The sequence below is a fragment of the Nerophis ophidion genome, linkage group LG01 (assembly GCF_033978795.1).
Source record: "Nerophis ophidion isolate RoL-2023_Sa linkage group LG01, RoL_Noph_v1.0, whole genome shotgun sequence".
Lineage (NCBI taxonomy): Eukaryota > Metazoa > Chordata > Actinopteri > Syngnathiformes > Syngnathidae > Nerophis > Nerophis ophidion.
Window position 1 is genome coordinate 10,582,854 of NC_084611.1, and position 22,423 is coordinate 10,605,276.

At 37.5% G+C, this 22,423-nt stretch overlaps 1 protein-coding gene across 1 annotated transcript in view; it reads right to left on the reverse strand.

The window, feature by feature from the left end:
* The window catches only part of adamts3 (ADAM metallopeptidase with thrombospondin type 1 motif, 3), a 487,969-nt gene that overhangs the window by 180,466 nt on the left and 285,080 nt on the right, over positions 1-22,423 (reverse strand). Inside the window, exon 9 of the mRNA XM_061895958.1 lies at positions 9,023-9,166. Coding sequence (XP_061751942.1) covers positions 9,023-9,166 — 144 coding nt within the window. The remainder of the gene's footprint in view (positions 1-9,022; positions 9,167-22,423) is intronic.

The following is a 22,423-nucleotide window of genomic DNA, read 5'->3' on the forward strand; positions in this document are numbered from 1 at the left end:
TCATTTGGACCCCTGGTGGTGATATCTATTACAAATGAGGGTGGTCCCAAAAAGGAAGGATTTTTCAAATTGACTATGCGTCGGTTTTAAAAATGCTCCCCCTCTGGTCAACATATGAAATAACAAGTGTGTGTAAGAAATTTAAATGTGCCCCCTTTGGGCAAAATTAATTGAACTAAAATAAATATGTATATAGAGACATACTGTAATAACTTAAAGTAAATACAAAGATTAAAAACCAATAACAAGCAAAAAAAAATAATAATAAAATCAACTAAAAGTAGTCTTTTTTTAAAAAAATGTGTCGACTTCTTTCTTATAAAATTCGGAACAATTTGTTCTATTATTTCTGTTCTTGTAATGTTGCATAATTTTCTAATGTAAAATTATTACTTTTTAAAGCAAAATGGTGACATTTGTCATATAAAATTCTGACTTCCATCACAATATTGCCAATTTTTTGGTTGTTCTTGTAAAATAGTGACATTTTTTGGGGTAAAATTGTGACTTTTGTCATCACTTTACCAAGTAAAATTCCAATTATTATTATAATATTGCCAACTTTTTAAAGTGTTCTTTTAAAATTGTGACTTTTGTCGAGTAAAATGATGACTTTTTTCTTAAAATTGTCAAAATTTCAAGCTTTTCTAGTAAAATTTTGACTGTTATTGAGTAAAATTCCTACTTTTATCGTAACATTGCACACATGTTCAATTTTTCTTGTAAAATTCTGACTTGTATTGAGTAAAAATACGACTTTTAATGTGATACTGCCAAAATTTGACGTTTTTCTTGTGAATTTCCAACTCATTTCTCACAACAAGCGTTTTTATATTTGGATAGTATGTATATATTATTAATGTTGTAAATTGGTAGGCATTTTTCGGTAGTCTCAAGAAGGTAACAAATACACTAGTGTGTGTGTGTGTGTGTGTGTGTGTGTGTGTGTGTGTGTGTGTGTGTGTGTGTGTGTGTGTATTCTTGTATTCATACCTTTCTTGAGACATCAACAAGGAAAATTACCTTCCAAATGTGAACAAGTTAGGACCAAAATCATAGTCCCAAGACAGAAAACCATTGCATCTAATACTAAAGTCTGTGAACATTGCTCCAAAGTCAGGATTTTTCAACAAGGAAAAGTACCTTCTCTATGAGGAGGTGTGAACAAGTTAAGACATAAATCATGGTCCCGATACAGAACAACTTTGTATTTAATAGAGAATTTCTCATTGGGACCCCTGGTGGTGATATCTATTACAAATGAGGGTGGTCCCAAAAAGGAAGGATTTTTCAAATTGACTATGCGTCGGTTTTAAAAGTGCTCCCCCTCTGGTCAACATATGAAATAACAAGTGTGTGTAAGAAATTTAAATGTGCCCCCTTTGGCCAAAAGTAATTAAACTAAAATAAATATGTATATAGAGACATACTGTAATAACTTAAAGTAAATACAAAGATTAAAAACCAATAACAAGCAAAAAAAAAAAAAAATAATAAAATCAACTAAAAGCAGTCTTTTTTTAAAAAAATGTGTCGACTTCTTTCTTATAAAATTCGGAACAATTTGTTCTATTATTTCTGTTCTTGTAATATTGCATAATTTTCTAATGTAAAATTATTACTTTTTAAAGCAAAATGGTGACATTTGTCATATACAATTCTGACTTCCATCACGATATTGCCAATTTTTTGGGTTGTTCTTGTAAAATAGTGACATTTTTCGGGGTAAAATTATGACTTTTGTCCTCATTTTGCCAAGTAAAATTCCAATTATTTATATAATATTGCCAACTTTTTAAAGAGTTCTTTTAAAATTGTGACTTTTGTCAAGTAAAATTAAGACTCTTTTCTTAAAATTGTCAACATTTCAAGCTTTTCTAGTAAAATTGTGACTGTTATTGAGTAAAATTCCAACTTTTATCGTAACATTGCACACATGTTCAATTTTTCTTGTAAAATTCTGACTTGCATTGAGTAAAAATACAACTTTTAATGTGATACTGCCAAAATTTTGAAGTTTTTCTTGTGAATTTCCAACTCTTTTCTCACAACAAGCGTTTTTATATTTGGATAGTATGTATATATTATTAATGTAAATTGTTAGGCATTTTTCGGTAGTCTCAAGAAGGTAACAAATACACTAATGTGTGTGTGTGTGTGTGTATTCTTGTATTTATACCTTTCTTGAGACATCAACAAGGAAAATTACCTTCCATATATCAACAACTTAGGACCGAAATCATGGTCCCAATACAGAAAACCATTGCATTTAATAGAGAGCCAAATACTAGAGTCTGTGAACATTGCTCCAAAGTTAGGATTTTTCAACAAGGAAAAGTACCTTCTCTATGAGGAGGTGTGAACAAGTTAGGACATAAATCATGGTCCCGATACAGAACAACTGTGTATTTAATTGAGAATGTCTCATTTGGACCCCTGGTGGTGATATCTATTACAAATGAGGGTGGTCCCAAAATGGAAGGATTTTTCAAATTGACTATGCGTCGGTTTTAAAGATGCTCCCCCTCTGGTCAACATATGAAATAACAAGTGTGTGTAAGAAATTTAAATGTGCCCCCTTTGGGCAAAATTAATTAAACTAAAATAAATATGTATATAGAGACATACTGTAATAACTTAAAGTAAATACAAAGATTAAAAACCAATAACAAGCAAAAAAATAAATAATAATAAAATCAACTAAAAGCAGTCTTTTTTTAAAAAAATGTGTCGACTTCTTTCTTATAAAATTCGGAACAATTTGTTCTATTATTTCTGTTCTTGTAATATTGCATAATTTTCTAATGCAAAATTATTACTTTTTAAAGCAAAATGGTGACATTTGTCATATACAATTCTGACTTCCATCACGATATTGCCAATTTTTTTGGTTGTTCTTGTAAAATAGTGAAATTTTTTTGGGGTAAAATTGTGACTTTTGTCATCATTTTGCCAAGTAAAATTCCAATTTTTTATATAATATTGCCAACTTTTTAAAGTGTTCTTTTAAAATTGTGAATTTTGTCGAGTAAAATGATGACTCTTTTCTTAAAATTGTCAAAATTTCAAGCTTTTCTAGTAAAATTGTGACTGTTATTGAGTAAAATTCCTACTTTTATCATAATATTGCACACATGTTCAGTTTTTCTTGTAAAATTCTGACTTGTATTGAGTAAAAATACAACTTTTAATGTGATACTGCCAAAATTTGAAGTTTTTCTTGGGAATTTCCAACTAAATTCTCACAACAAGCGTTTTTATATTTGGATAGTATGTATATATTATTAATGTTGTAAATTGGTAGGCATTTTTCAGTAGTCTCAAGAAGGTAACAAATACACTAATGTGTGTGTGTGTGTGTGTGTGTGTGTGTGTGTGCGTGTGTGTGTGTGTGTGTATTCCTGTATTCATACCTTTCTTGAGACATCAACAAGGAAAATTACCTTCCAAATGTGAACAAGTTAGGACCGAAATCATAGTCCCAAGACAGAAAACCATTGCATCTAATACTAAAGTCTGTGAAAATTGCTCCAAAGTCAGGATTTTTCAACAAGGAAAAGTACCTTCCATATGAGGAGGTGTGAACAAGTTAGGACATAAATCATGGTCCCGATACAGAACAACTGTGTATTTAATTGAGAATGTCTCATTTGGACCCCTGGTGGTGATATCTATTACAAATGAGGGTGGTCCCAAAAAGGAAGGATTTTTCAAATTGACTATGCGTCGGTTTTAAAAATGCTCCCCTTCTGGTCAACATATGAAATAACAAGTGTGTGTAAGACATTTAAATGTGCCCCCTCTGGCCAAAATTAATTAAACTAAAATAAATATGTATATAGAGGCATACTGTAATAACTTAAAGTAAATAAAAAGATTAAAAACCAATAACAAGCAAAAAAATTAAAAAAATCAAATTAACTAAAAGCAGTCTTTTTCTAAAAATGTGTCGACTTCTTTCTTATAAAATTCGGAACAATTTGTTCTATTTTTTCTGTTCTTGTAATGTTGCATAATTTTCTAATGTAAAATTATTACTTTTTAAAGCAAAATGGTGACATTTGTCATGCAAAATTCTGACTTCCATCACAATATTGCCAATTTTTTTGGTTGTTCTTGTAAAATAGTGACATTTTTTGGGGGTAAAATTGTGACTTTTGTCATCATTTTGCCAAGTAAAATTCCAATTATTATTATAATATTGCCAACTTTTTAAGTGTTCTTTTAAAATTGTGACTTTTGTCGAGTAAAATGATGACTCTTTTCTTAAAATTGTCAAAATTTCAAGCTTTTCTAGTAAAATTGTCACTGTTATTGAGTAAAATTCCAATTTTTATCGTAACTTTTGCACACATGTTCAGTTTTTCTTGTAAAATGCTGACTTGTATTGAGTAAAAATACGACTTTTAATGTGATACTGCCAAAATTTGAAGTTTTTCTTGTGTATTTCCAACTCATTTCTCACAACAAGCGTTTTTATATTTGGATAGTATGTATTTATTATTAATGTTGTAAATTGGTAGGCATTTTTCAGTAGTCTCAAGAAGGTAACAAATACACTAATGTGTGTGTGTGTGTGTGTGTGTGTGTGTGTGTGTGTATTCTTGTATTTATACCTTTCTTGAGACATCAACAAGGAAAATTACCTTCCATATGTGAACAACTTAGGACCGAAATCATGGTTCCAATACAGAAAACCATTGCATCTAGTAGAGAGCCAAATACTAGAGTCTGTGAACATTGCTCCAAAGTCAGGATTTTAATTGAGAATGTCTCATTTGGACCCCTGGTGGTGACATCTATTACAAATGAGGGTGGTCCCAAAAAGGAAGGATTTTTAAAATTGACTATGCGTCTGTTTTAAAAGTGCTCCCCCTCTGGTCAACATATGAAATAACAAGTGTGTGTAAGAAATTTAAATGTGCCTCCTTTGGCCAAAAGTAATTAAACTAAAGGCATACTGTAATAACTTAAAGTAAATAATGAAGATTAAAAACCAATAACAAGCAAAATAATAAATAAAAATCAAATGAACAAAAAGCAGTCTTTTTCTAAAAATGTGTCGACTTCTTTCTTATACAATTCGGAACAATTTGTTCAATTTTTTCTGTTCTTGTAATATTGCATAATTTTTTAATGTAAAATTATTACTTTTTAAAGCAAAATGGTGACATTGGCCATATAAAATTCTGACTTCCATCACAATATTGCCATTTTTTTGGTTGTTCTTGTAAAATAGTGACATTTTTTGGGGGTAAAATTATGGCTTTTGTCATCATTTTGCCAAGTAAAATTCCAATTATTATTATAATGTTGCCAACTTTTTAAAGTGTTCTTTTAAAATTGTGACTTTTGTCGAGTAAAATTAAGACTCTTTTCTTAAAATTGTCAAAATTTCAAGCTTTTCTTGTAAAATTGTGACTGTTATTGAGTAAAATTCCTACTTTTATCGTAACATTGCACACATGTTCAGTTTTTCTTGTAAAATTCTGACTTGTATTGAGTAAAAATACGACTTTTAATGTGATACTGCCACAATTTGACGTTTTTCTTGTGAATTTCCAACTCATTTCTCACAACAAGCGTTTTTATATTTGGATAGTATGTATTTATTATTAATGTTGTAAATTGGTAGGCATTTTTCGGTAGTCTCAAGAAGGTAACAAATACACTAGTGTGTGTGTGTGTGTGTGTGTGTGTGTGTGTGTGTGTGTGTGTGTGTGTGTGTGTGTGTATTCTTGTGTTTCTACCTTTCTTGAGACATCAACAAGGAAAATTACCTTCCATATATCAACAACTTAGGACCGAAATCATGGTTCCAATACAGAAAACCATTGCATCTAGTAGAGAGCCAAATACTAGAGTCTGTGAACATTGCTCCAAAGTCAGGATTTTTCAACAAGGAAAAGTACCTTCTCTATGAGGAGGTGTGAACAAGTTAGGACATAAATCATGGTCCCGATACAGAACAACTTTGTATTTAATAGAGAATTTCTCATTGGGACCCCTGGTGGTGATATCTATTACAAATGAAGGTGGTCCCAAAAAAGAAGGATTTTTCAAATTGACTATGCGTCGGTTTTAAAAGTGCTCCCCCTCTGGTCAACATATGAAATAACAAGTGTGTGTAAGAAATTTAAATGTGCCCCCTTTGGCCAAAATTAAGTAAACTAAAATAAATACTGTATGTATATAGAGGCATACTGTAATAACTTAAAGTAAATAATGAAGATTAAAAACTAATAACGAGAAAAAAAATTAGTAAAATCAAATTAACTAAAAGCAGTCTTTTTCTAAAAATGTGTTGACTTCTTTCTTATAAAATTCGGAACAATTTGTTCTATTTTTTCTGTTCTTGTAATATTGCATAATTTTTTAATGTAAAATTATTACTTTTTAAAGCAAAATGGTGACATTTTTTATATAAAATTCACGATATTGCCAAGTTTTTGGTTGTTCTTGTAAAATAGTGACATTTTTCGGGGGTAAAATTGTGACTTTTGTCATCATTTTGCCAAGTAAAATTCCAATTATTTATATAATATTGCCAACTTTTTAAAGTGTTCTTTTAAAATTGTAACTTTTGTCGAGTAAAATGATGACTCTTTTCTTAAAATTGTCAAAATTTCAAGCTTTTCTAGTAAAATTGTGACTGTTATTGAGTAAAATTCCTACTTTTATCATAATATTGCACACATGTTCAGTTTTTCTTGTAAAGTTCTGACTTGTATTGAGTAAAAATACAACTTTTAATGTGATACTGCCAAAATTTGACGTTTTTCTTGTAAATTTCCAACTCATTTCTCACAAGCGTTTTTATATTTGGATAGTATGTATATATTATTAATGGTGTAAATTTGTAGGCATTTTTCTGTAGTCTCAAGAAGGTAACAAATACACTAATGTGTGTGTGTGTATGTGTGTGTGTGTGTTCTTGTATTTCTACCATTCTTGAGACATCAACAAGGAAAAGTACCTTCAATATGTGAACAAGTTAGGACCGAAATCATGGTCCCAATGGGGAAAACCATTGCATCTAATAGAGAGCCAAATACTGGAGTCTGTGAACCTTGCTCCAAAGTCAGGATATTTTGTTGATTTAATGTGCAGCAATGTATGATAAAACAAGACGGCAGCTAAAGAAGGACTTCCCTATTCGTCTCCGAAAAAACCTGGCAGGTGAACAGTTGATTTTCCGACTTCCCATATGTGACCATAGAATGAACAAATACACTACGGTACTAAGACTATAGTGGCCATTAACAGTTAGCTTCTAGAGCTGGGTTGCCCAAAGTGCGACCCAGGGGCCATCTGTGGTCCGTGACTCCTTTGTCATCGGCCTTAAGCGCATGACAAAAAACAAAAAACAGAGACCTCATTTGCACCCCCTTGTGGTGTAATCCATCAAAATGAGGGTGGTCCCAAAAGGGAGGGCGTTTTCAAATTGACTGTGTGTCGCTTTTAAAAGTGGTCCCCCCTCTGGCCAACATATGAAATAACAAGTGTGTGTAAAAATTTTAAGTGCTACCCCTCTGGCCAACATATGTAATAATAAGCGTGTGTAACAAATTGAAATGCGCCCCCTTTGGCCAAATTAATTACAAAAAATAAAATAAATATGTATATAGAGACATATTGTAATAACTTGAAGTAAATAATGAAGATTAAAAAACAATAATTAAAAAAAATAAATAAAATAACTAATAGCATACCTTTTTTATATTTGCATAGTATGTATATATTGTTAAAGTTGTAAATACAGATTTTTATTTATCTAGAAAGGGCGGTCCTAAAGAAGTAGGCATTTTTTGGAAAATTCAGGTGTGTGTGTGTGAAGTGAAGTGAATTATATTTATATAGCGCTTTTCTCTAGGGACTCAAAGCGCTTTACATAGTGAAACCCAATATCTAAGTTACATTTAAACCAGTGTGGGTGGCACTGGGAGCAGGTGGGTAAAGTGTCTTGCCCAAGGACACAACGGCAGTGACTAGGATGGCGGAAGCGGGAATTGAACCTGCAACCCTCAAGTTGCTGGCGCGGCCGCTCTACCAACCGAGCTATGCCGTGTGTTTACTTAGTGGGGACATCGCTCTCTTTACACACATTTAGGCGACTTCTGACGGTATGGGGACCCAAAAAAACAGGTCCTTTAAAGGGAAACCTTTTTAAATGATAGTCAGATCCGTTCTGAAGATGCCTAAGTGATTTTTAAGCTTTGGCCCATAAAACTTTTTACTGATTAGTTTGAGTGTGAGACATTTGCAGACCAGCCCCCTCATTGGGCTGCAGCTAGTACTACACTCGCTGCTCTGCTCACACTTCTTCCGTGTATAGTATCCTTAATTAAAACTAATATATTTTTGCAAAAACAAAATGTGGTTTAGTGTTCCTTAGGATGGCAGTTTAATACAGCATGATTATAAATCAGTATTACCTTAAAGTATGATTCACATTCAGAATTTCCCATCCTTCTATGTTTCAGTTGGAGTTGGAGACAACTTCATTACTGCCAAAATGTCACAGAAGATGCAGGATTTGCTTTAACATTTAAGTGCTGTAACGTCCTATAAGAGGACAGCTGTAGTGCTGTATTCTTTAGTCTGAACTTTTATTTTTTTTTAAAGGTCCTCAGTAGTCACGAACAAATGTGTGTGAATCATGCAAAATGATTTCAATTTGGTCCCCATGAACCATATCAACTCTTTTTCCCCAGGTTCCCCAGTAAGTATGATCAGCACATTACTTCATCAATCCAGAGATTTAAATACGTGTATGAGCTAACTGGGCAGTGGTCATTTTACCTCATTTTTTATGCCTCCACAACCTGTAGAAAGGGTGGTCCCCACAAGTCCCGAACAACAACTTTGTTCCCATTCCAATTGATAACCAGTGTGTGTATGTGTGTGTGTATGTGTGTGTGTGTTGGGTATGTGTGTGTGTGTGTGTGTGTTGTGTGTGTGTGTGTGTGTGTGTGTGTGTGTGTGTGTGTGTGTGTGTGTGTGTGTGTGTGTGTTAACTCACTGGATGTATCTCTTGAGCTCCTGGCCGCTGCACATGGACCAGTGGTAGCGGTGGAAGGCCGCCTGCACCAGAGGAGCCATCACACTTCCCATTGCCGTCTCGTCCCCGCAACGATTACCTTGGCCGTCATGCTCCATGCCCAGCCTGCGTCAATAAAAACACACACACACACACACACACACACACACACACACACACACACACACACACACGCATTTAAGCGCACATAAGCTACTTATTTCCTGTCTCACCAATACTTTTTGTAGCCCTTCCAAGTTTAGTCATTTCAACGATGGCACAGAGTCAATATTTGTGTCCTCAAACGAAACTAAAACTAAACTAAAAAAAAAACACAACAGCCCCAAATTTCGGTCAAACAACATTATTATATTAACAGTAAATATATATAAACTAATACAGAGCTCACCAACCTTTGGGTACTGATTAATGCGAAGGGCTACCAGTTTGATACACACTTAAATGTGTGTCATCTGAGGTCCTCTCCAAGGTTTCTCATAGTCAGCATTGTCACTGGCGTCCCACTGGATGTGAATTCTCCCTGCCCACTGGGTGTGAGTTTTCCTTGCCCTTTTGTGGGTTCTTCCGAGGATGTTGTAGTCGTAATGATTTGTGCAGTCCTTTGAGACATTTGTGATTTGGGGCTATATAAATAAACATTGATTGATTGATTGATTGATTAAATAAATTGCCAGAATTAGCCAATTTGCTTATTTTACCTTTAATAAATAAATCCATATACATAAAAAAAATGGGTATTTCTGTCTGTCATTCCGTCGTACATTTTTTTTCGTTTTTACGGAAGGTTTTTTGTAGAGAATAAATGATGAAAAAAGAACACTTAATTGAACGGTTTAAAAGAAGAGAAAACACACACAAAAAAAATAAAATTAAATTTTGAAACATATTTTATTTTCAATTTCGACTCTTTAAAATTCAAAATTCAACCCCAAAAAATTGAAGAGAAAAACTAGCTAATTCGAATTTTTGAAAAAATTAAAAAAAAAATTTATGGAACATCATTTGTAATTTTTCCTGATTAAAATTAGTTTTATAATTTTTATGACATGTTTTAAATAGGTTAAAATCCAATCTGCACTTTGTTAGAATATATAACAAATTGGACCAAGCTATATTTCTAACAAAGAAAAATCATTATTTCTTCTAGATTTTCCAGAACAAAAATTGTCAAAGAAATTCAAAAGACTTTGAAATAAGATTTAAATTTGATTCTAAAGATTTTCTAGATTTGCCAATATGTTTTTTTTTTTATTTAATCATAATAAGTTTGAAGAAATATTTGAATAATATTCTTGGTCAAAAAAAAAAAAAACAGAAGCTAAAAAGAATAATTAAATTAAAATGTTTTTATTATTCTTTAAAATAAAAAAAATTAAAAACTTAAACATTGATTTAAATTGTCTGGAAAGAAGAGGAAGGAATTTAAAAGGTAAAAAGTTATATGTGTTTAAAAATCTTAAAATAATTTTTAAGGTTGTATTTTTTCTCGAAAATTGTCTTTCAGAAAGTTATAAGAAGCAAAGTAAAACAATAAATGAATTTATTTCAACAAGTGAAGACCAAGTCTTTAAAATATTTTCTTGGATTTTCAAATTCTATTTGAGTTTTGTCTCTCTTAGAATTAATAGTAAATAAATACAATTTAAAAAATAGAGGCAGCTCACTGGTAAGTGCTGCTATTTGAGCTATTTTTAGAACAGGCCATCTGGTTCTTACGGGCGACCTGGTGCCCGCGGGCACCGCGTTGGTGACCCCTGTACTAATGTAATATGTGAGTATGAATATATAATATCTAAATATCACACATACCGTATTTCCTTGAATTGCCGCAAGGCATATAGTATGTGCCTGCCTCGCTTCCCAAAATATTTAGCGCATGCTTAGTATTACCGCCTGGTCAAACTCGTCACGTCACGAGTGACACTTCCCCTGTCATCATTTTCAAAATGGAAGAGGCTGATTTCAATACCGCTAATTTGAAATAGAATAAAGGGAAGAAGATTAAGAGCTATTCAGTAGGATTTAAGGTCCAAGCTTACATCACACTCAAATTTTTACTGCATACCTTTGGTAAGTGCTGGAGTGAAAAGAGGTGTTAAAATAATTAGCGCATGCTTACTTTTACTGCAAGCCTTTGGTAAACGCAGGAGTGAGAAGATGTTTTAAATTCATCAGCGCCCCGGCGGCAATTCAAGGAAATACGGTATGTTATATTAATATTGCTACTAAGGTAAAATTTCAGTCTTCTTTATGTTAGGTCTCAAGCACCCACCGCCGCCGCCCACCCACGGGCGTTCCTCCACTCTTGCGGCTGCATTCAATCTGCAATCTCCACACCTGACACTGATGAGGGAGGCCCCACACTTTTTAAGCCAGCATGACCTGCATTCCAGTGCCAGAACATAGCTACCTCTATTGTACAGTAAGCCCACACTCACCGAACCCTTCTTTAGTGGAAAATAAAATGTTTTTTTTTTTATTCAAGACAAAGTAATATGTTTTTTTACTGGTGCATGAAATGAACCATGCATGGACATCACCTTGTTCAAAGAACAAAACCAACACAGTGCAGGAACCCACAACAAATTACACACCTGCAAATCAGTGTGACTTCTGCTGTTTCCTAATCCATAATACGCCGATAGGGAGAACTCAACGAACCATCCATCCCTCTTCTTACGCTTATCCGAGGTCGGGTCGCGGGGGCAACAGCCTAAGCAGGGAAACCCAGACTTCCCTCTCCCCAGCCACTTCGTCTAGCTCTTCCCGGGGGATCCCGAGGCGTTCCCAGGCCAGCCGGGAGACATAGTCTTCCCAACGTGTCCTGGGTCTTCCCCGTGGCCTCCTACCGGTTGGACGTGCCCCAAACACCTCCCTAGGGAGGCGTTCGGGTGGCATCCTGACCAGATGCCCGAACCACCTCATCTGGCTCCTCTCGATGTGAAGTGAAGTGAAGTGAATTATATTTATATAGCGCTTTTCTCAAGTGACTCAAAGCGCTTTACATCATGACACCCAATATCTAAGTTACATTTAAACCAGTGTGGGTGGCACTGGGAGCAGGTGGGTAAAGTGTCTTGCCCAAGGACGCAACGGCAGTGACTAGGATGGCACAAGCGGGAATCGAACCTGCAACCCTCAAGTTGCTGGCACGGCCACTCTATCAACCGAGCTATGCCGCCCCTTGTGAAGGAGCAGCGGCTTTAGTTTGAGTTCCTCCCGGATGGCAGAGCTTCTCACCATAGGTGAGGATGGGAACGTAGATCGACCGGTAAATTGAGAGCTTTGCCTTCCGGCTCAGCTCCTTCTTCACCACAACGGATCGGCACAACGTCCGCATTACTGAAGACGCCGCACCGATCCGCCTGTCGATCTCACGATCCACTCTTCCCTCACTCGTGAACAAGACTCCTAGGTACTTGAACTCCTCCACTTGGGGCAGGGGCTCCTCCCCAACCCGGAGATGGCATTCCACCCTTTTCCGGGCGAGAACCATGGACTCGGACTTGGAGGTGATGATTCTCATTCCGATCGATCCACTGACAGCTGAAGATCCCGGTCAGATGAAGCCATCAGGACCACATCATCTGCAAAAAGCAGAGACCTAATCCTGCGGTCACCAAACCGGAACCCCTCAACGCCTTGACTGTGCCTAGAAATTCTGTCCATAAAAATTATGAACAGAATCGTGACAAAGGACAGCCTTGGCGGAGTCCAACCCTCACTGGAAATGTGTCCGACTTACTGCCGGCAATGCGGACCAAGCTCTGGAACTGATCATACAGGGAGCGGACCGCCACAATAAGTCAGTCCGATACCCCATACTCTCTGAGCACTCCCCACAGGACTTCCAGAGGGACACGGTCGAATGCCTTCTCCAAGTCCACAAAGCACATGTAGACTGGTTGGGCAAACTCCCATGCACCCCTCAAAAACCCTGCCGAGAGTATAGAGCTGGTCCACAGTTCAACGACCAGGACGAAAACCACACTGTTCCTCCTGAATCTGAGGTTTCGCTTATCCGGCGTAGCCTCCTCTCCAGTACACCTATGGTTCGATCGAACCCAGGTTAAGAACCACTGATGTATGTACATCATCTTGGTACTTATTGTTGGAGTGCCTTGCATGTTGACATGTTTATGTTAGTGGTTAGAGTGTCCGCCCTGAGATGGGTAGGTTGTGAGTTCAAACCCCAGCCGAGTCATACCAAAGACTATAAAAAATGGGACCCATTACCTCCCTGCTTGGCACTCAGCCTCAAGGGTTGGAATTGGGGGTTAAATCACCAAAAATGATTCCCGAGCTGCCCACTGTTCCCCTTGTCTCCCAGAGGGTGAACAAGATAATGGGTCAAATGCAGAGGACAATCATTGGTACTTTAACGTCCACCTTCGAGCTTAACATATGTGGAAAGTGTGAGTTGAAATCCGTGGCGGTGGCGTTCAAAAGCAAACAGAGTCATGAATACCGTCCAAATACGGATCTGTGAAGTTGGATTGTTTTAGGTCTGCACGTCGAAAGTTATCGACGTTCGAGGGAGAAAGTCTGGAGATGTTCTCACGGTCTACCAACACAACGATGCCTGGTCCAATCTTGAATAACGACTCATTGATTATAAGAGCAGGGGCTGAGATGGACCGAGCACTTGCAATTGCAATTACTTGCCACGTTTCAGAAACAACACCAACAAAAAAACAAAAAATACATAAATAAATCAACATCCTATTTCCAACTGTCCTGGAACGGGGTGTCAGGTTTAAACATCGGTGACATCTATCAACCGAGACAAGAAGCAAGGAATTACATTTGGCTCAATTGAGGAGAAACGTGTCGACCTGTAACCTCTTACAGTGTCACCCACGCTCTAAGCGAAAAAGGTTCACGTCCCTTCCTTTATTTGGATATTCCCTGTTTACATGACGACAACTCTTTCAAAAAGGAATGTGGTGGGTATGAAAACAGCCCTTGTTTTTGGTCACATTTAACACAAAAGACGAAATAGATGCCTCGGGCTTGGACTGGTCCTGGATTGAGCTTGGTCAGTTCTTGGATGACAATAGATAACCCCTCTCGTCTCCTCCCATCGTACACAGCGGTATTTTCAAAGTTCTCACTGGATCGGTTCGCAGGGTAGGGGTAAGCGGATGGGATGAGAATCAGCAACTCGACGTTTGAGAGACGTTTATAAGAGCAGGGGCTAAGACGGACCGAGCACTTGCAATTGCAATTACTTGCCACGTTTCAGAAACAACACCAACAAAAATGAATAAATACATAAATAAACCAACATGGAGTTTAAATCTCCTGCAACATCAGTCGTCATATTTCCAACTGTCCTGGAACAGGGTGTCAGGTTTAAACGTCGGTGACATCTATCAACCGAGACAAGAAGCAAGGAATTGAATTTGGCTCAATTGAGGAGAAACGTGTCGACCTGTAACCTCTTACAGTGTCACCCACGCTCTAAGCGAAAAAGGTTCACGTCCCTTCCTTTATTTGGATATTCCCTGTTTACATGACGACAACTCTTTCAAAAAGGAATGTGGTGGGTATGTAAACAGCCCTTGTTTTTGGTCACATTAACACAAAAGACGAAATAGATGCCTCGGGCTTGGACTGGTCCTGGATCGAGCTTGGTCAGTTCTTGGATGACAATAGATAACCCCTCTCGTCTCCTCCCATCGTACACAGCGGTATTTTCAAAGTTCTCACTGGATCGGTTCGCAGGGTAGGGGTAAGCGGATGGGATGAGAATCAGCAACTCGACGTTTGAGAGACGTTTATAAGAGCAGGGGCTAAGACGGACCGAGCACTTGCAATTGCAATTACTTGCCACGTTTCAGAAACAACACCAACAAAAATGAATAAATACATAAATAAACCAACATGGAGTTTAAATCTCCTGCAACATCAGTCGTCCTATTTCCAACTGTCCTGGAACAGGGTGTCAGGTTTAAACATCGATGACATCTATCAACCGAGACAAGAAGCAAGGAATTGAATTTGGCTCAATTGAGGAGAAACGTGTCGACCTGTAACCTCTTACAGTGTCACCCACGCTCTAAGCGAAAAAGGTTCACGTCCCTTCCTTTATTTGGATATTCCCTGTTTACATGACGACAACTCTTTCAAAAAGGAATGTGGTGGGTATGTAAACAGCCCTTGTTTTTGGTTACATTAACAGAAAAGACGAAATAGATGCATCGGGCTTGGACTGGTCCTGGATCGAGCTTGGTCAGTTCTTGGATGACAATAGATAACCCCTCTCGTCTCCTCCCATCGTACACAGCGGTATTTTCAAAGTTCTCACTGGATCGGTTCGCAGGGTAGGGGTAAGCGGATGGGATGAGAATCAGCAACTCGACGTTTGAGAGATGTTTATAAGAGCAGGGGCTAAGACGGACCGAGCACTTGGAATTGCAATTACTTGCCACGTTTCAGAAACAACACCAACAAAAATGAATAAATACATAAATAAACCAACATGGAGTTTAAATCTCCTGCAACATCAGTCGTCCTATTTCCAACTGTCCTGGAACAGGGTGTCAGGTTTAAACGTCGATGACATTTATTAACCGAGACAAGAAGCAAGGAATTGAATTTGGCTCAATTGAGGAGAAACGTGTCGACCTGTAACCTCTTACAGTGTCACCCACGCTCTAAGCGAAAAAGGTTCACGTCCCTTCCTTTATTTGGATATTCCCTGTTTACATGACGACAACTCTTTTAAAAAGGAATGTGGTGGGTATGTAAACAGCCCTTGTTTTTTGGTCACATTAACACAAAAGACGAAATAGATGCCTCGGGCTTGGACTGGTCCTGGATCGAGCTTGGTCAGTTCTTGGATGACAATAGATAACCCCTCTCGTCTCCTCCCATCGTACACAGCGGTATTTTCAAAGTTCTCACTGGATCGGTTCGCAGGGTAGGGGTAGGCGGATGGGATGAGAATCAGCAACTCGACGTTTGAGAGACGTTTATAAGAGCAGGGGCTAAGACGGACCGAGCACTTGCAATTGCAATTACTTGCCACGTTTCAGAAACAACACCAACAAAAAAACAAAAAATACATAAATAAATCAACATCCTATTTCCAACTGTCCTGGAACAGGGTGTCAGGTTTAAACATCGATGACATTTATTAACCGAGACAAGAAGCAAGGAATTGAATTTGGCTCAATTGAGGAGAAACGTGTCGACCTGTAACCTCTTACAGTGTCACCCACGCTCTAAGCGAAAAAGGTTCACGTCCCTTCCTTTATTTGGATATTCCCTGTTTACATGACGACAACTCTTTCAAAAAGGAATGTGGTGGGTTTGTAAACAGCCCTTGTTTTTTGGTCACATTAACACAAAAGACGAAATAGATGCATCGGGCTTGGACTGGTCCTGGATCGAGCTTGGTCAGGTCTTGGATGACAATAGATAACCCCTCTCGTCTCCTCCCATCGTACACAGCGGTATTTTCAAAGTTCTCACTGGATCGGTTCGCAGGGTAGGGGTAAGCGGATGGGATGAGAATCAGCAACTCGACGTTTGAGAGACGTTTATAAGAGCAGGGGCTAAGACGGACCGAGCACTTGCAATTGCAATTACTTGCCACGCTTCAGAAACAACACCAACAAAAATGAATAAATACATAAATAAACCAACATGGAGTTTAAATCTCCTGCAACATCAGTCGTCCTATTTCCAACTGTCCTGGAACAGGGTGTCAGGTTTAAACATCGATGACATTTATTAACCGAGACAAGAAGCAAGGAATTGAATTTGGCTCAATTGAGGAGAAACGTGTCGACCTGTAACCTCTTACAGTGTCACCCACGCTCTAAGAGAAAAAGGTTCACGTCCCTTCCTTTATTTGGATATTCCCTGTTTACATGACAACAATCCTTTTAAAAAGGAATGTGGTGGGTATGTAAACAGCCCTTGTTTTTGGTCACATTAACACAAAAGACGAAATAGATGCCTCGGGCTTGGACTGGTCCTGGATCGAGCTTGGTCAGATCTCACCCCTCTCGTCTCCTCCCATCGTACACAGCGGTTTTTTCAAAGCTCTCACTGGATCGGTTCGCAGGGTAGTGTGAAGCGAATGGGATGAGAATCAGCAACTCCGAGTCCGAGTCTGTGGTTCTTGCCCGTAAAAGGGTTGGGGAGGAGACCTTGCCCCAGGTGGAGGAGTTCAAATACCTCGGAATCTTGTTCGGAATCGTTACATATGTATATATATATATATGTAACGATTGCGTGGCATCGTGGTGATGCGGGTCGTTCTCTCAGCGATGCAGTCGGGCTCGAACACAGTGTGAAGGTAAGAAACAAGGGGTTTAGTTAAAATTAAAACAGACTATGAACAGAAAAATTTGCACAATGCACAAAACGTAAAACAAAACTACTAGCATGGGAGCTAGAAGACTAAAGGCTTAGCGCGGAAGCCAGCAAGTACAGATCAGGAATCGGAGTCGTCACTGTCGTGAAACACAAACTAGGAGGCAAGACTGAATGAACAGAAAAGGCAGGCTTAAATAAAGACAGTAATCAAGAGGCGGGTGCACGTCAAAAGAAACAGGCAGGTGAATCTAATGAGTAACTATAGAATCAGAACAAACCAGGAACTGAGGACGTCAAACACTAACAGAATATAATACAAAAACAAATCAAAACCAGAACATGATATGATCCGGGCAGCGGATCATAACAGTCAAGTATCCAAACAATGGTCAAGTTTAGAGAAAATAATACAACTAGAGATGGCCCATTTTTTACGAATAAATCACCAGTGAAATTAGGAGCCTCTGCAACTCATTGTGAAATAGCTCTGTTATCACTGATATGCCAAAATATTTATCGTGATCCGTATCGTCATCGCAGGGGGTTGCGACAAGTACGGGCATTATAGATTGTATCCCATCCCTAATGTCCACACACATGTGCTTAAAAAAGCCTGATGAGAAAATGTGCGAGTCCTCCTCTTGGATGACGCTGACGGGTATTGACGTCTGCCGAAGCGATGGGCCTGTCAGGTGCTGGCGCTAATTAGTTGAGGTCGGCGGCACGCTAAATGAACAATCCACTTCGCGGGGAAGGCACGGAATAATGACGATTATTGATACAACACATACGAGCCTTAGGCTTAGGTCGGACTGACTACAAAAGTAAACACTGGGATTTGTAAAAAAAAGGCTTGGAGTACATTTACAAAAACATGTATATGAATAGCAAGTAAGTAATAACTATGTTTTGTAAATAAACCGTCAATAAAATTAATTCACCTCTGTTGGTCTTAATTTTTGCGCTTGGGGAACTGCTCCATGAGTTTTTGATGCAGATTTCTTCTGCTAGTTTGAGCTTGTCCCAATCATCTGATGTGTTACTGCCACAAGTGGCGGAAAAACATGTATTAAAACAAGGGATGGGTACTGTTCACATTTGAATCGATACGGTACCGATACCTGATGATCGATACCAGTAGTCAACAGCACCGATTGTCGGTACTTTTATGCAGCGCTTAGTATTTTACGATATTTATTGTTTAGTGCCTGTTTTTCATTGGTCAACCAAAGTTCAGTAATATATTCACATATTTGTATATTCCATCTTTATTTCCTTGCCATTTTTTATTATTTTTTTCATTTTATTCTTATTGGCATCCAGCATCAGACATTCCTATCCATTACATCATAATAACATTCTTCATATATCTGTCTGCCCTAAATGTCAAAATAGTTGTTTTTGTTTATGTCCCAATAATACCACCCCCACTCAAAAAAAAGAAACAGAAAAAAAAGTAGTATCTACAAATACATCAATTAAATAAACAAAAAAGTAATAAAAATACATTGATAATAATAATAAACAGAAATAAAAAGAAAAAATATTAACAGATATACATATATACATAAATATACAGACATACACACACAAACACATACATACATATATATGCAAATATATATATATATATATATATATTTATATATATAAACATAGATACACATATACACATACATACACACACATATATACTGTACATATATACGCATATGTATATATCCATCCATTTTCTACCGCTTATTCCCTTTTTGGGGTTGCGGGGGGCGCTGGCGCCTATCTCAGCTACAATCGGGCGGAAGGCGGGGTACACCCTGGACAAGTTGCCACCTCATCGCATGTATGTATGTATATATATATATATATATATATATATATATATATATATATATATATATATATGTATATATATATATACACCTACCTACACACATATACACATAAATACATATACACACACACATATATATATATATACATACATATATACGCATATGTATATATAAATATATATATATATATATATATATATATATATATGTATATATATATACACCTACCTACACACATATACACATAAATACATATACACACACACATATATATATATACATATATATACATATTTGTATATATATATATATATATATACACATACATACACACATACATACATATATACGCACATATAGGGAGTAATCTTTTTTTTTAAGCATTACAATCATTAATTTAAAAAATTCAAGTCAGGCTTATGAGGCGTGACATAATTGACCCAGTTTTCCCAGTATGAAGTAAATTTCTCCAATTAATACTTAATAAAGGCCGTTATCTTCTCCATTATATAAAATGTCCATTGGCATTTCCATCCATTGCTTCAAAGTCGGATATCCATCCATCCATTTCCTACCGCTTGTCCCTTTTGGGGTCGTGGGGGGTACACCATGGACAAGTCGCCACTTCATCGCAGGGCCGGTTGGGATATCCATTTCCTAGTAATAGTCTTTTTACAAGTATTTCCTTGGCTTTTATTCCGATACATATATATATATACATATATATATATATATATATATATATATATATATATATATATATATATATATATATTTTTTTTTTTTTTTAACCACAAAGTCAGTAAAACGTAATAGAACATGTGCATGAAGACAATAAAGACGATTCTGTTCCTATTTCTGTGTCTGATCAAATGCGCTTGCAAATGTTAAATGTTGAAAAAAAAAATATTGTTTTTTGTCAAACTGTGATATCTTGTTTTCTAACACTTCTGCGTCTCTTTGGCAAGGACCGTATCGTATTATGTACTAGACTTTGCATGCAGTTGCGATTCCGAGACGTTAGATGGCAGTAGTGCACATGCTACGATTACAGATGTCGGCAGCCCGATAAATAAATCGGAAATGATAGATATGGGTTTCAAAAAGTAAAATGTATGACTTTTTAAAACGCCGCTGTACAGAGCAGTACGCGGATGTAGAGAGCAGTTGTGTCTCCCAGTCATTCTTGCCAACCCTCCCGATTTTCCCGGGGGAGACTTCCGAATTTCAGTGCCCCTCCCGAAAGTCTCCCGGGGCAACCATTCTCCCGAATTCCACCCAGACAACAACAATAATAATAATAATAATAACAATAATAATAATAATAGATTTCATTTGTAAAAAGCACTTTACATTGAGCAAACAACCTCAAAGTGCTACAGTGCATAAATAATAATAATAAAATATAATACAAATAAATAAAATATAAAAACTACAACAGCCTAATAGCTAGAACTAGTATGCATATATCTATAAAAAAGGCTTTTTTTAAAAGAAGGGTTTTTAAGCCTTTTTTAAAAGCATTCACAGTCTGTGGTGCCCTCAGGTGGTCAGGGAGAGCGTTCCACAGACTGTGAGCGGCGGAGTTCGTAGCGTTGTCCTTGGAGGCTGGAGAAGGTTAGCCTGTTGGAGTGGAGGTGTCGTGTGGAGGACTTGGGGATGAGTACTTCTTTGAGGTAGAGGGGGGCATTTTCCATGGAGGCACTGGTGAGTTAGCAGGGAGACTTTATATTCAATCCTGAGTGGAACAGGAAGCCAGTGAAGGGATTTGATTTCAGAGTTGGTGTGATATGGTCCTGTTTCCGCACTCTCATCAGGATCTTAGCAGCACTATTCTGTATGTACTGTAGCTTCGGAATGTTCTTGCCGGGGATCCCGACAAGAAGTGCGTTGCAGTAGTGGAGCCAGAAAAATCACATAACATCTATGGCTTTTCACACACACACACACACGCAAGTGAATGCTATGCATACTTGGTCAAAAGCTATACAGATCACACTGAAGGTGGCCGTATAAACAACTTGAACACTGTTTCTAATAGGCACCACACTGTGAACCCACACCAAACAAGAATGACAAAACACATTTCGGGAGAACATCCGCACCGTAACACAATACAAACACAACAGAACAAATACTTGCAGATAATATCGGCAATCCGATATTATCAGACATCTCTAATTAAAATAGAAACTACAGAGTCATACCAAAGACTGTAAAAATTGGACTCATTACCTCCTTGCTTGGCACTCAGCATCAAGGGTTGGAATTGGGGGGGTCAACAGTACAAATACCCAGGATCCCTTGCAGCACTAACTCCTCCAGGACGCTACAATATACTTTATTTTTTTTCTTTACAAGTGTCTCCTAACTTTTTCGCAAGTTCTCTTTGGTAGCAAAGTGGGCCAATTATAGTTTAATGGCCGCTCAATAGAAGGGAGCTTCTAACAGTTGCTTTGTCATACTTACCCGGGCCAATTTGCCGGGGAAAGCAAAACAAGACGAAGTAAAAACAAAGAGCGAGACAAATTAACCGTCCGCCGGTTATGTTGATCGGGAGCACATTTGTAGATTAATTGCGGATCGAGAGAGTAAAAATGGCGAGATAACAACCCCTCGGCTCCTCATTAGGAAAAATGGAAAAGTGTTTAGAGTAGGACAATTGTGTGGATAAAAAAGGTAAACGCTGGAGGAGGATTGGTAAAAAAAATATATATAATCTACACTGGGCTGCTAAGGGCGCCCTGTCTGGAGTGGAGCAAAAAACCCCCATCGCAAATCAATCAATCAATCGATGTTTATTCATATAGCCCTGAATCACAAGAGTCTCAAAGGGCTGCACAAGCCACGACGACATCCTTGGCTCAGAGCCCACAGCAGGGCAAGGAAAAACTCACAACCCAGTGGGATGTCTGTATGAATGACTATGAGAAACCTTGGAGAGGACCGCGGATGTGGGTGACCTCCCCGCCCCTATAGGGGAGACCGGATTGCAATGGACGTCGAGTGGATCTAACATAATAGTGAGAGTCCAGTCCATAGTGGATCTAACATAATAGTGAGAGTCCAGTCCATAGTGGATCTAGCATAATAGTTAGAGTTCCGTCCATAGTGGATCTAATATAATAGTGAGAGTCCAGTCCATAGTGGATCCAACATAATAGTGAGAGTCCAGTCCATAGTGGATCTAAAATAATAG